At 43.6% G+C, this 15,519-nt stretch overlaps 3 protein-coding genes and 1 pseudogene across 6 annotated transcripts in view; 1 reads left to right on the top strand and 3 right to left on the bottom strand.

Moving 5' to 3' along the window:
- The window catches only part of LOC126548121 (solute carrier family 25 member 16-like), a 42,334-nt gene extending 40,504 nt beyond the window's left edge, over nt 1-1,830 (top strand). Inside the window, exon 9 of the mRNA XM_050196236.3 lies at nt 597-1,830. Coding sequence (XP_050052193.1) covers nt 597-771 — 175 coding nt within the window. The 3' untranslated portion in view covers nt 772-1,830. The remainder of the gene's footprint in view (nt 1-596) is intronic.
- Nucleotides 1,831-5,618: 3,788 nt separating this feature from the next.
- On the bottom strand, nt 5,619-5,993 carry LOC126548126 (histone H2B-like). Its single transcript, XM_050196240.3, has one exon. It carries the CDS (start codon nt 5,991-5,993, stop codon nt 5,619-5,621), a length of 375 nt encoding a protein of 124 aa, XP_050052197.3.
- Nucleotides 5,994-6,050: 57 nt separating this feature from the next.
- Nucleotides 6,051-13,498, bottom strand: LOC140219410 (uncharacterized; annotated as a pseudogene).
- Nucleotides 13,499-13,596: 98 nt separating this feature from the next.
- The window catches only part of LOC126548120 (small ribosomal subunit protein RACK1-like), a 41,002-nt gene continuing 39,079 nt past the window's right edge, over nt 13,597-15,519 (bottom strand). For 3 of the 4 annotated variants that reach the window (XM_055063478.2, XM_055063477.2, XM_050196235.3), the window contains exon 7: nt 14,216-14,890. Coding sequence is in view for 3 of the 4 variants with exons in the window: in XM_050196235.3 (XP_050052192.2) it covers nt 14,837-14,890 (54 nt within the window). In the remaining variant the exon portion in view is untranslated. Of the gene's footprint in view, nt 14,891-15,519 lie in introns of all 4 variants that reach the window. The other variant, XM_055063479.2, reaches the window with a different exon arrangement.

The following is a 15,519-nucleotide window of genomic DNA, read 5'->3' as shown; positions in this document are numbered from 1 at the left end:
AGTTCTGCAAAAAAAAGCGTAGACAGCAGTTTAAGTGCCGTTGTAATGTTGTTTACCACATTCCGCTTTCGTGCGGGCATTTCTATATTGGACAAATGGGATGTTGTGTAGATCACAGCATGCACGAACTCTCAAACAAAAGGTCAGTAAGCAAACAAGAGATAGCCACCTGTCGCTGTGTTGCATTGAATGTAGCTGTGAACTACTTTTAAAGATTTAACTGGATGATACCATGACGAATGCTGACAACTGATATCTCAAGCCTCAAACATCCAAAAAAGTTGATGCGTGCGCGAGTTACCCTTCTACTTCACTCCTTCCGAAGAAGATATCGTACCTATTGGAATGATTTCATTCCACATTACTTCTATGCATGCTCTTGTTCCCTCTTTTCTTGTTGAGCAGTACACTATATAAGCTGCTTGAAGGAATAGATGTTTGGTTGTTAGTCACTGTCATTGCTTGTCCCTTTCTTACATCCTGCTCTATTGTGCTGTTTCTTATCAAATATACAGGTGGTTCGTCATGTTGCCAACATGGCTGCTCCCTCTATTTAGCATGGTCAACACAGTAAAAAAAATTTTATTTGTGTGCAGCAAGAGCCTGTTCAGCACATTGGCATTGACCTTTCATGAGCACGGCATCTCCCGAGGATTGTACCGTGGTATGAGCGTCAACTACCTGCGTGCGATTCCCATGGTGGCCGTGTCGTTCTCTACATACGAGGTTGCTAAACAGTTGCTGGGTCTGGACACAGGCCTCGACTCCTGATCACATATCTCACTCTTAATAACAGTGGTACACTTAACTGTGCCAGCCAGTCATAAGCATCAAAGTAACAGTCAGCAGCAACTTAAGGCATAGCCAAGTCCTGGTGCTTTTGGCAAGATGAATTTGTCATACATGGGGCATCCCACTTGGCCTTGCAGAGTACAGACTGTCTGAAGTACTGGAATATGCACACGCATTTTTCTTGCAGTTCTGAAAAGTGCCACAGTGCAAGTGCACATGCGAAACTGATGGGACTTTCAGTACACCTAGAGACGAGACAACTGTAGGCCCAATGTGTTTTGACAAAGCCTTTACTGCAGGCTGTGCACAGAGGCCATGCAGTTGGTTTTGTGGGCACAGCTTTTGTATCGAAAACACCAGAGTAAGTTTGCTTAGAAGTCTAGTGTGTCAGCAAAACCCCACACATAATCATAACTCAACACCTCTTGGGTCTGCACAGCTTCTACTCAACTCAGCTGTGATTTAACACATAAGGCATCGAGATTCAATAAAGGTAGGGCACTGCAGGCACTGCCAAATAAGAGCTGTGCGACCTCAACTTTTAATTTATAAGTTATGGAATTTTCATGTCGGCATTGAAGCACGAGGCACTATTTTGCCAAGATAATGAATCTACATTCGTTGTACATTCTCTTGAATCATGACCCTTTCGGCATAGCAGTGTAAATGCTGAATGAATAGGTAAACAACCTAGAAAATAAAGCAAATGGAATGAAAGCACATATGGATTAGCCTGTCTATGATGCAGCTCTAAGGTCGGTTCTCACAATTTAAATTTGTAAGCTTGCACAGTAATATACAAACATCAGCAGACATTGTATAACTGCTTTCTATAACAGATGTGCTTATCACTGCATCCATTTTTTAAATCATGCATATATATAACAGCATTCAGGATTCACTTTAATGGCCACTTGTACTGAGGCACAATGACTGTTTAACTAGTACAGGCTATATTAACATTTTGATTGCCAATGCATGATACAAGCTGCTGAACTGTTTTATACTGTACTATGCAATAAAAACTTTACACGAACATACAGTTTGTTGGCTTTCATTTCTCTGCAATGGCTCGGTGGCAACAGCATTTTGCTGCGAAGCACGAGGTCGCAGGTTCAATACTTGACTGTAGCGGACACATTCTGAAGGGGGCAGAATGCAGAAACACTTGCGTACTTCAATTTAGGTGCAAGTTAAGCAACACAAGATGGTCGAAAATAATGTGGAGTCCCTGCTTTGGTGTGCCAAAACCATGTAGTGGTGAAGCTTGCCGTGGAGGTAGTTTCAAAGAACTACTGGGCATGTTGGTGCATTGCTTTCAAGAGCATTGCTTTCAAGAGCATTGCTTTCAAGAACAAATTGCACATTAAAGACCACAGGAAAAGGTGACTTTTTGTCTCTGTCGACTTTTCCTGTGGTCTTTTTTGAATGCGCAACTTGGTTCTTCTTGTGGTGGAGGCGACCAATTGCTACATGGCAGACAATTGCCATTATTAACAAGCCTCAATGCCCACACCTAGTGCCAAAAACTGCGCAAGATATTGAATGCTTGCTTCCTCCTCCACTACAGACCCAAAGCAAGTTAAATGTACCTGGTAGCAAAGATTCCATGGAAGCACATCTGTTCAAAACACTTGTCATTCGTTGACCATGAAGTGGTACCTTTCCATTTGAAACGGGTGGGAACAACACAATTATGCCACTGCCGAAAATTTTCACCAGCAGCAAAGTAAAACAGACTTTTGGTTGCAGCATTATTAGGTGTGTGTGTCTGGTTAAGCTCTGCACCACCAGGTGGCTGCATTGTGCAAGCGGTTCACATTTGCGCCTCCACTTACCTGGTAGAATGCCCATTCTAATGGCATTTACTGTATACCAAACATCCCAATGACTGACACAAAAGATTGTTTTATTTCAGCATGACCAAACATGTCATCCAACACAAGGATCTCATCTTCATTACTCAATGCCTTCCTGTGAGGGTAACTGGTAGTCATCTTTTTTACCGCATTAGGAGACTCTTTCATAAGCTGTTTAGTACCGTCAAAACAAAGTCGTGCAACAATTCGCCCGTTTTGTCAAAATACAGAAGTTCACAAGTGTGAAAAGATACAGTAAGTACGCAGCGCACAAATCAATTTCGAATGTTGTGGTTGTGTTGCAGGGTTAGTATATATAAAGCCCCTTTACATACTCAATATGTACATATTGCTAGTTCAGTTCAGCAAGATTACAGTTAAAGGGACACTAAAGAAAAACAGTGCATCAGTTTAGAGTGGTGAAGTATTTAAAAACCCAATTTTCTTCCATCCGACGAGAAAGGGTTGGTTAACGGAGAAAATGAAAGCCGAACTTCATTTTCTTATATTCTGTGTCTGTACACGAGTGTGACTTCAGGGATTTTAATGTACAATAGAACCTTGTCTATATGTTCCGTTTGTTACGTTTTCCCAGCCTTACACACTGAAGCACTGGTCCTGTTAAATTTTCATAGGGTCATATGCATTATGCACGAAGACTGTTGTGGTGCACCACTGCCACGGCATCATTCGTCCGTGGCACCTACATCGGCCTCGCAGCTAAAAACAAAACACTTTGCAGAAGGACCGTTATCGCCATGTTCGGATCATTGCTGATCTTGGCATGATTCAGAAAGTCAAAAGCCAAGAGGAGGTGGATCAAGGCATAAAGACACCACACTCACGAGCACAGACGCTGTGTCGTGACCTTCAATACCTTGAATGGTTACTTACACAGCTGCATGAAATGGTGTTAAGTGCTTAAAAAGAGGTTGCAAGATTCGACGCACCAGATGAGAATTACAAGCTTCATGTAATGCTAGTCATGGCTACAACTGTTCAAAAAAAGAAGTGTTTAATGTCTAACCCTTCAGGCAGTAATATAACGAGCTGTTAAATGTTTTCCTGAATCATACAATTCATTTCCGTGATCCCATAAAGAACGCATGAATGGGGTTCTACTGTATTTTCCTTATGTGGACTGTTTCACACAGAAAAAGTAATCGAAATTTGCTTCGTCAGGTCGTTGGTTCCTTTTCAATGCAGTGTAGTCCCTTACCGATAAAGAATTTTAACGAGACCAGAGTACATGCTTTCACAATTTGTTAGGTTATGTCAAGCTGATGCAGGAACTGCATCATGTTCTCGCGCTTTTTCTGGCTTACTAGGCTTCCTCTCACCTAAGTGGCCAGTCTAATATTGCAGAATAATAAAGTAATACGTACTATAAATTCCTTTAGTACGCCTTTAAAGGAACATACAAGGCCACATATATTTAAGGGTGGTTGCCTTCTGTACAATGCTACAATAGATGAGAAAAAATGCTCAAGCCCTTCGTCCAAGCTACAAGCAGCAAAACTACCACATAGGAAATCAGAAGCAGCGTCTCTACCAAGTTGACATTTGCAAATTCTCCGAGTTTTTCAGGTTTTCCCCGAGCACTTTTGCAAAATTCCCTGAATGAGCCAGAACTTTGTTTTATGCAAAGACGGGCTGACACCATGTTGCCCGATGCTGTCACTCTCTAGTAAGCATGTTGAAACAAAAAATGATTTAGTCCAGTTTCAATAGTAAGGAGTAATATCTATTTCATTCAAAAAGAAAACAAAGAAGGCGATAGCAAAATGCACAGCGGAAAAATGGTAAAACCCATTCCGAATAGAGTCGAACATCTTCAAATATGCATACAGAAGTAAATATTTTCAAATATGAGCTACTTCTATCAACTGTGTCTCATCGGTATGAGGCCTGAACTTTGTCACAACTAAGATTCTCTCACAGCAGCTGGGAAGTCAACCTCAACTGTCCTGACATACTCTCACCGTACACAACATCTCAGTGTTGGGTTTCACTGCTCTAAATTTAGAGTTTATTTTGGTTTGAATGAAGGACACCTGCATCTCGGCGTCAGCCAACACTTTGTTTTTTTAGCTCAAGCTCTTTCAAAGAGGTGGCGGCACGCTTCCTTTCTTGTAATTCCTCAGTGCGTCGGTCCTTTCTGTTCTCATCCTCCTTCTGCCATGTGTTCGCCCCATGGATCATTTGAAGCATCCTCTTGGTCAGTTGTACAGTCAACGTCCGATTTTTTCGGACTCCCTAGCGGCTGCGAAAACATCCGAAAAAAATGAAGCATGTCTTTAACTGCTCTTAACTCTTTTGTTACCACATATATTAATATTGGTCACCTGTGATCAATACTTTAGATAGCTGATTTCGACATGTTGGAGCCATTTCATATCCACTTAAGGCCATTTAGTAGTACAGGCACTGAACTTTCAGAATCAGTTAAAATTTTCGCTCTCCGGTGATGTTGTGATCTTTGATGGACCTTTTTGCGAATGAATGTGCGTATGTTGTAGCGGAAAGAGCCATGGCCGTCACCTTCTGCTGCGCTTGAGAAAAAATCATGTCGCTCAGGAGTACACTGCACTAGTATGAAAATGTTGTAATCAAATGACTCCCAGAAAGTCGAGGTCGAGAACTAAATTACATTGCCATATTTTTTTTTTTTTTTAGACCTATAAAAAACTAGTTTTTTTTTTTTTACCTGTCCAATTTTGTTTTATTCACTCATCACAACACTCAGAAGTACAGGACAGTATTCACACATGCTGGAGGCTAAAACTGACAGATGACATGCGAGATGCACTGAACCCCGGAGGTGCGGCTTGTGAAGGTGGAATGCACGTCAAGAAAAAAAGTTCATGTAGAGTGGAAATAGCACAGCACTCCATGGGCTTTGGTGATGAACGCGTGGTCCGACACGCTGCACGGTGGACAGATGAAGAAAATAAATAGTCTGCAATTTCACTTCGAGGATGTGTACTTCGTGATGGCCTTCGTGCCTTCCGAGACCGCGTGCTTGGAGAGTTCTCCAGGTAGCAACAGGCGTACTGCGGTCTGTACTTCACGGCTGGTGATGGTGGAGCGCTTGTTGTAGTGTGCCAGCCGAGACGCTTCAGCGGCGATGCGTTCGAAGATGTCGTTGACAAAGCTGTTGATGATCGACATCGCCTTTCTGGAGACGCCGGTGTCAGGGTGCACCTGCTTGGGTACCTTGTAAATGTAGATGCTGAAGCTCTCCTTCCTCCTGCGCTTCTTTTTATTCTTGTCAGTAGCGTGGGCTGCTTTCTGCACTTTGCCGGCCTTCTTAATAGCCTTACTGCTTGGCTGGGGTGGCATCTTGACTGTCGCAGACACGTGCAGCAACTCGAACACTTCAACAATAGGCGCTCTGTCTCGCAGTAACGAAAGAGTTAAGAGCTCAAATTGCCACAGGCACGTCCGAAGAAGCTCTGAAGGCCTGCCAGTACACTCATTAGGCATATCGGTGCTCGTACTGCGACAGGAGACAGAGGTGCACAGGTGTATAATTAAGGAATACATACTGTCACATGGAAATTGCCCCGTCACACGCTCGTTATGCTTCACCGCGTAACATTTCTGTATTGAGGCGAAGCTAACTTTTGGAGACTGGCATTATGCAATGCGCTGTGCTTTGCGAGCTTGGAAGCCAATCGTGAGGATTGAAAGGCGGAGTCGGTGCCATTGCTGACAACAGCGAATTCTTTCAATGAAAAACACGGCACCGCACGGCAAGAAGCTAGCGAACGTAGAAGCAGCTAGGACTAACGTTGCGCAGTGGTGGCTATCACTGCCAACGGATCTGTGTGCGAGAGCACCGGCTCGAGGCGGCGAGATAATCAAAATTGCGGCGGTGGTGGCTTTGATTAATGCCGTTTCAGACCTGCAGTCAGGGCACATTGACTCTATGGAGTACGTGGTGGTGCCGCGAAGCCGTGCGAATTATTGCGCATGTCCGAAAAATCCTCGATTCCTCTGCTACTGGAGCCAGAATTAACATGACTTTCGTTCTCTTTCAATAAGATTGCAGCTAATTTTCCGTGATAGAAGCACAAATTCCCCGAGTTTTCCCGGTTGGTAGACACCCTGCAGAAGACACTTAAGGGTCAAAGCATGCATGCAGCAAGCGCAGATGGTGTTGCCTCGAAAGGTCTGCAACTGGAAACAGGCAGCACACCTTGCATGTTTCACCTTCCATCACACTGCACCGTAGTCAGGAAAAGGTCTTAGTCTGACCTGGAATAAAGTCTTAATTTCATCTCTCTCTCTCACTCACGAAAACATGCGATTTACAGGCTTTTGCTATGTGGCCGTTTGTTCCACACCACCTTTTCTGCGCAATTATATCCCTGAAAAAGGTCAATTAACAGGGGAGGGACAGTCGGACACATTCCGATTGTTTCCTACTGGAACCAGGGATAAATCCAGTGCCTTTTGCAAAGCCGTTGCTGAGGCCAAACTATCACGAGTGCAGCAATATTGCGAGTTGAACAAGTTTCATCATCATTTTAAAAAATTAGATTTTTACATGCCAAAACCACAATCTGGATACAGGGTTCATAGCCACCGTGAAGGAAAAATTCAAGGGTTTTTAAGGACTTTCAAGGCCCTAAGATAGAATTTTCAAAGACTTGAAACAAGACTTTTTGAGGTCATAGAAAAAGACCACAACATGCTTTACAGCAAGGAAGCACATCTTTTACTGCACACAAACAAAAGTAGGCACATTTTCCACAATCAATAGCTAATTAAAAGCTTTCACAGCTTCTTTTCTGAGCTCACTTTTTTATTGTTGGTCTCGCTACATTGTTTTCCGCAGGTGTCAACATTCCTTTTGCCGGTTTGCTTAAACTAATTAATTTCACAATCTAGATGCATTGGACACACCCACAAAAAGAGTCCCATTCTCAAACAGTGGACTCACGATTAGGTTCCTGAAGCTTTCCTTTCAACTTGTTATCCATTTCTGCAAGCTCCTGAGTCTTTTCTTTTGCCATTTTTCTCAAACTGTTGGACTTCACAATGAAGGTCATGTCGCTTGTAGCTTCTGCCCGCTCAGCGTAGTTGTCAGCACAAGCTGTTAAATCGGCAATTGTTGCCTCCAGCCTCCTCCTCTTCATCTTCATGCCGTGTATTTCTTCTTCAATGTGGCTTCTCTTTGATGCCTTTGACTGCTCGATCGCTTCTATTTTTTTACCCTCCAAGTAGGCTCGATAGCGGTTGTGTGCAGCCAAGACATATCTACGCAACTCCTTCGTTATTACAATGTTCAGGATGCTACCAGCCTTGCCGACTGCATCGTAAGTGATTCGCTGCGACACATATAACATCTCCTTCAGGTTTTCGACAGAGACCTGGCGGTTCATGCTGAAGCCTCTTTCAACAGTTGCCTGCCCGTGGCTCACGACGAGAAGCAGTCGGACAACTTTCCAGAAGTGCTTATAGGATGAGTCAACCTTCAACAGCTCAAAGTAGAACTCGTCTAGGCTAAAAGAGTGTTTGTCAAACTGCCGCAGGTTGAGTTTCTTCTCTTGCCTAAGTTCTGTGTATTCGCCTAGGACAGAATCGCGCTCATGCTCACCCAATCGTCTAACTGCAATGAGCGCGTCTAATACTTTCCTGAAGCCTGTGAGGCACTCATCTCGCTTTGAGGTCATTTGGCGAGGGTCTAGCGAAGATAGGCTCCTAACTAGATGGCAAGTCAGCAGGCTCTTTTGCAGAATTTTCTTGGTAGTACTTATAAGGAACTGTCTGCATTCCATCCTGACGGCAAATACGTCCTTGGCGCTCACCTTTGCGGCTTTGACCATTTCTTCAGCTGCATGCCCAATGTCAACTTTCTCTGAGGATACATGGTTATTTGGGTTTACAAGATCCATTTTGAGCAAGCCGACAATTCCCGTGGAAGCTGGCAGCACTGAGCACTTCATGAATCTCGTGAGAAGTTTCCTCACGAGACACTCCACATCTCTTTTTAAAAAGAACATCAGTCGTTTGTCCATTTGGTATTCCATCAGGAATGGTTTCAGAATCATCGCGATGCCGAGAGCAAAGTTCAGTTTGGCCAACAGCAGTGGGTCCTGGCAAAATTCGCAGAGCTGTGTGAATGACGCACACTTTGGCAAGTTCACCTCTTTCTTTTTTGCACATTCCACGTACCTTTTCATATCACCCCACAGCGATGAGCAACGAAGTTGAGAGGAAATGTCATTTGGCCTGTCACAGTAGAGAAGTCTTCCCTTCGCGCTGGCGCATCATGAAAAATGGCACTGAGGCTTGAAAGAAGATTCTCTATGCCCCACTTGCTGGCAACAACAGCCACCCTGTAAGCATTATGTATTGTGTGCAGTCCGCAAGTGCCCAAGTCCAAACACTGAACTTGATGGTTCTCTGCAAGTATTCCTGCATTTCCCTAAAACACTTTAGGTTCACATTGGGGCCATCCATAGACAGCTGGACAGCTTTCACCAGCAGCAAATCTGCCAAGGCAGCCAGAAGCTTCTCCTGAAGGTCTTCGGCAGTCAAATGTCCCATGAACACCGACGTATAATATCTCGTGGTTACATGCTTGAGCATTGTGCTCCAGTACCGCAAATGGATGTCCATCTGTTTTCTCTGCAGGCAGTCGTTCAAAGACTCATCAAACATAACGGTGTAGCCATCAGATCGCTGAAATTCACGTTGCAGGCACGAGAGAAAAAATGGTCTCAGACCATGGCACACTACGTATGCAGATTTTCTTTCACCGCAGGAAAATGCCTCAGTGATTTCGCTATCCGGGAACATTTTCTTGAATTCCACTGTGTGTGATGACGAGTTGTAGGTATAGTGTGATGTTACCATTTTCAGAGTCCACAGTATCTCCACGTCGGTCACACACTCGTGCGCTTTGAACAGGCTGCTCACATCCGACGACGTTGGTGGAGCTGGCTCGATGCGTTGCTCATAAGCAATTGCCGTCAAGTAGCACCGCATGGTACTATGCGCCGTAGTCGCTTTCATGTTCGCAATGCATTTTGCGCTCTTCATATGACTTTTGGGGGCCTAAGATATAAAGCACGCCGTGGGACGTGTCATAATTTCTGCCTACCTGATGCAACATGGAATAAGGTAACATTTCCAAGTGAATGTTACAGTGTGTTCTTCGGAGTCTGTGAGCTTGAAGGCGAGCAGGTTGACCACATCTTGCTGCCCAAGTTAGTGAAATTCAAGTCAGAAAGCAACCAACCGGAATTGTTGTGTTGCTCTGTATTTCTCAATAGCCAACTGCGCTCACGGTGCACTGTTTCTTCGCCGGAGGAAGCACAGTCAGTGTTCGACAGCACACATGCACTTGTATTGTGTGGAGGCTGCGGTGTGAAACCAGAGAAACAAGGAAGATATATATCATTTGCTGGGTGTTACTTTTCCATCAAGTGCGCTTATGTATCTGAAAGTAACGGCCCCTGCATTCATGGCAAATAGTTGAGCAAGCTGCTGCAGAATAAATTTTCACGAAAGCGACGGAACGGGGGAATATCCAAATGTCTGAAAAAGCATGCTAACTTATGCCGCAGCTTGCGTACTGCTCAGAAAAAACTGCTGAATGCAGAACGGGATCTAGCAGCAATGCGTCAGGCAAATCAACAAATTGCCGATGAGGTGCAATGAGGTGAAGCAAATGAGTCGACTGATATCTGTAATGACGTCCAGGTGCCCGCGAGACAGGCTTAGAACATCATCAGACAGAGTTGCTGAGCTCGAGGCTTTTCTTGTATTTTTAGACTACTGGGAAGAAGCAGCAAAAGAAGCCGGTGGCTGGTTTGTGAGTAAACGCTCTGCCAAAGGGCTACATGTCACTATATGTAGCACGCTCTCACTTCTTAGCTACTTAATATCACTCGGCTTTAGGTACATGTTAACATCCCGGCTTAGCCAGGACAAGTTGGGAAACGTTTTTGGGATAATCAAACAATATTTCGGTACCAACGACCATCCAAATCCTGGACAGTTTCTTGTCACTATGAATTGCTTGGGTTTTTATAGCCTCGCTAGACCACCGAAGAATGGAAACTCTCCAGCAAATCTTGTAAACGCTCTCCTTGATTCCTCGTCACCAACCACTAGTGATGCCATTTTCAGCATATGAGACATCACTGAAGATATGTTAGAAATTGGAGATCTTGATGGGGCTAGGTTTGCACTGCAGTGTCTGAGCACTGACCACAGTAGCTACGTAATAGAGAAAAGCAACAGCCGTCTTATTTTTTTACATTGCTGGCTATGTTGCAAGAAAGGTCAACAAATGTAGCTGCTGCAATGAGTGCATTTCTACCCTTGCCAGGAAGAAACCAGAAGCCAGAGTGAAACCAAACAGTGAACAAGTCAACCACTTTGACAAGGGAGGACTGTTGTATCCTTGTGACAATCTGGCCAAACTGGTAAAGACCCTAGAGGATGCATTTACTTTCTTTTTTCTGCTGAAAAACTGCATTCCTTCACCATCCATGATTTCATGTTGTTCTTAGCAGGCATCAAACTTGGTCGAGCTGGCTGTGATGTTCACAGCAAAGAACTGACTGCAATAATAGTGCGGTTTTATATACTCGCACATATGCACTTCTTGACAAAGGCTTTAAATAAAGACAGTACTGCCCAAAGGGAGCGACTAAAGCATTTGAAGTTGAGGAGGTGCAGGTAATTTGACCTCCCCCGAATGTGATGAAAAAATGTGTGATGAATAAACGTGTTTTTCAACTTCCCTCACATGTATTGGATGTGCATATAAAGTGGAGTATACAGTATAAAGGAGAGAAACAGTTAAAAAAATAAAAAGTAAACATGTTCGGTGCAACAGAGCCCTGACTATAGCATTGCCATTTCTACACTAAAATATAAGCTAACGAAAAGGAAAAGAGAAAATTAAATTTAAATGATTTCAACACTGAACAAAACCTTTGAAATAAACACGCTACATGCGAACCATTGCTTCTTGTAAGATAAAATATTAAGCAGTTTGCACTCCAAACAAAGCCCAGAAAAAAAGACACTCAAGGCACAGTTTGACTATGCACTCACGTAAATGGATTAATTCAGACGAAGTTGGTGAAACATGTCAAAACTAGTCACCGCTGAGAAATATTTCATTATAAACTAAACACCGCTTGCCAGTTATTTCTATCAGAAACATTGTGGTATTTCAAACGCATGCTTTTCAACGAACTAATAAAAATGACTAGTTCACGTCCTGTTAACAAGGACGTGGCATGTAATTATTGGAAACAAGGTGAAAGTAAACACATGCGGCCCTACGCAAAACCGGCCAGCACTGCTGCCACCTGTCGCGCAGCCAGCGCCATCTACCGGGGCCACCATCTTTCATCACAAATTTGTGCACCCCTCTGCTATCGCCCGTCACACCACCCCCCTCTAGCCAGCGTAACGCTACTGCGTTGTCGCTACATAAACAGATTGGATTGGATGCTTTAGTTGGCTCGAGTACATAGTTGCCAGGTGTTGCAAGAGGCATCCGCTAAAAACCGGCTGAACGAAAGCCTATTGATGAAATTCAAGTATATTTAAGGACTTGAAAATAATTAAGGGTTTTCAAGGCCTTGAAAATGCTATTTTTAAATTCCAGGGTTTTCAAGGGTTTCAAGAGGACCGCTACGAACCCTGTGAATATGAGGCACGCCGTAGTGAGGGATTCCGGAATAATTTGCACCACCTGGGGATCTTTAATGTACACCGAAATCGATGTAAACGGGGGTTTTCGCATTTCGCATTTTGCCCCCATCAACATGCGGCCACCGTGGCCGCGATTTGATCCTGTGACCTCGTGCTTAGCAGCCCAACACCATAGCCACTAAGCAACCATGGCGGGTTTTCATCTTCATCACAGAAACATGGCACAAAATAGATGAAACTGAGTTGCACGAGTACACAGGAGTACACCAACAATTGAAAGTTTAATAAAAAGAGAGAGAGAGAAAAAAATACCTGTGGAAATGGGTTTACACAAGGCCCGGACCCCATGTTCGGTGCCAGTTATGTGGAGATGGGTTTGCACAAGGCTCACCCTACGAATAACGGTCAGGAAAAGGTACGACGCTCCTCCACTCCACAACACACAAAGGCGCTACAGCAGGGTTTGTCGATCCTCCGACACGGCACAGAGTCAGATCGCCAAAAAACCCAAGATACAGCACAGTGCACTTATGGGCAAAGGCTCACCGCAAGACCGATAGAGTATGCGCACCTGCTGCGCTAGGGCTAATTGGGAAGCGGTCCATCAAGCGCGAGAACGAGAAGTCGCGGGAGCAAAGGTCCCACATAACCACCTAGCTGCGGGCCTGTGAGCATCTGCCGCGGTGATGAAGCGCTCAGCGGAAAAGAGCTCGGGTGGAAAGGGCGCCCGGGAGCCGCCACTTGGAAGGCCAATCAGGGCACGTCCTGGTGATACTTGCTCATGCGGTGATTCGACCCCAGGAGAAAGAAGCACGGTCTGCGCGGGAAATTAGCTCAGGTGCGCTAGTCGTGTCTGCCTTGTTGCCGTTATGGTGGCGGCTCCCGAAGATCGAACTAAGCACAATGCATAAGCTGGGGAACGAGGCACAAGAAGGCACTTCGATCCCCACAAACCCCAGCCCCTTCTGCTACAAACTGCCACTAAGCAACCTTGCATAGGGTCATGTGAATATTTTATCAAGAAAAGTCACCTTACAGTCAAGAAGAGAACTAAGTGGTGCATTAAAAAAACTGCTTCCCATTAATAAAATACACCTCAGCGATTGCCCTACTTGTTTTATAAATATGAACACACAACTTCATTACAAACTGCTGACTACCACTGCTAAGAAGGTGAAACTTAGAACTTCCGGGAGAAGCAGTGCACCACACTTTACTATAATTTTTCATCTCGTGCCATAAAAGATGCCATGAATAAGGTTATAATTAGTAGCACTTTTATTTTTCAGTTCAAAACCAAAACAGTGACATTTCAACAGAAAACCACATATTAAAACCACTCCTTTGACAAAAGCTTCTGACTAGTCTTGAGTACAATGTGCTTGCAAAAGAGAAGTTCCTTTAGAATAAAGCAAATACAACGATGTATGTTAACAAACTGTAGATGCTAAGGGCTATATTCTCATTCACTTTCATGGATGGTGCTTTCTTTGCTTTGATAGTTGCGAAGCCAGTGGAAGTGGATTTGACAAAAGCAATGGCACACCACCCATCATAGTTATTTTCAGGTTGCATGGTTCTTGAGTGCAGAAATATGTAAGCAATCTAGCATAAGGTCAAGTGAATGTTTTATCAAGAAAAGTAATTTTACAGTCAAGAAGAGAACTAAGTGGTGCATTAAAAAACTGCTTCCCATTAATAAAATGCTCCTAAGTGATTGCCCTGCTTGTTTTATCAATATGAACATACAACTTCCTTACTATCTGTTGACTACCACTGCTAAGAAGGTGAAACTTAGAACTTCCGGGAGAAGCCATGCACCACAATTTACTATAATTTTTCATCTCATGCCATAAAAGATGCCATGAATAGGATAACACTTGAGTAACACTTTTATTTTTCAGTTCAAAACCAAAACAGTGACATTTCAAAAGAAAACCACACATTAAAACTTCATAAAACCACTCCTTTGACAAAAGCTTCTGACTAGTCTTGAGTACAATGTGCTTGCAAAAGAACAAGGAAGCAAATATAACCATGCATGTTAACAAACTGTAGATGCTAAGCACTATATTCTCATTCAATTTCGTGGATGGTGCTTTCTTTGCACTGATAGTTGCTAAGCCAGTGGAAGTGGATTTGACAAAAGCAATGGCACACCACCCATCATAGTTATTTTCAGGTTACATGGTTCTTGAGTGCAGAAATATGTGCTGAACATTGTCACATGAAAGGGAACCTGAAACTATCCCTAAAAGTGATTGATCAAGATCAAGGCCTTAGGACTCATCTTCCCTTAGAACCTTGCATGGACATTTGCTAAAACATGACACACTAATAGCAAAAAGTTCAAATTTTGAACTGATACCAATACATACCACAGACACTTAATGCATCAAGAGAAGGGAAAAGGCAAGTCTCATTTTTCACTCTGCACAGGACAGTCAGCAGCAGCTTAACCACAATGTGACATGTTCATACTTTTAAAGTTTGTTTCAGCAGTGCAAGTAGGTTTTCATGTTCTTGGAGCATTGCTCTTGTCTACTAACCTGTAAAGTGAGCAAAGTGCAGTTTTATAAATACAGTTTCAGTAAAAAAAAAGTTGACAGTCACTTTAGCATACGCTAAAGAGGATGAAGGCAAAAGCCTGCGTGCTCAAGAGTCATTCATTAAATTACTTGACATTCTCATTAGAATGGGTTGTTACTTCCTATTACGTTTTCTTCTCCCACTAAAGGTCATGGGTTCGAGTGCCTATTTAACTGTATCTTAATTATCTGGGCCTTAATCACCTTCGACTTAATTAACACCAAAGATCCTGGGTTGCACACCCACCAATGGTCGTGCATTTGACCATCTATGGGTGCACCATCAATTTTGGTGCCACTGGATTTTGGTCCCACTAAAGGTCATGGGTTCGAGTGCTTTTATTAACTTTGCCTTAATTAACAGCAAAGGTCGTGGGTTTGACCATCAATGGTGGCACATCAATGGTGGCACATCAATTTTTGTGCCATTGAATTTTGGTCTCCCCAAAGGTCGAGGATTCAACTCCCATTAAAGATCATGGGCTTGAATGCCATAACTCCATCTTAATTATCGGTGCCTTAATTAACATCACAGATTGCAGGTTCGACTCCTACCAAAGGTCGTGGGTTCGACTCCCACCAATGGTTGT

This window comes from Dermacentor andersoni, chromosome 1 (assembly GCF_023375885.2).
Source record: "Dermacentor andersoni chromosome 1, qqDerAnde1_hic_scaffold, whole genome shotgun sequence".
Taxonomy (NCBI): domain Eukaryota; kingdom Metazoa; phylum Arthropoda; class Arachnida; order Ixodida; family Ixodidae; genus Dermacentor; species Dermacentor andersoni.
The sequence above is the reverse complement of the archived record's forward strand: the minus strand, read 5'-3'. Positions and strand labels throughout refer to the sequence as shown.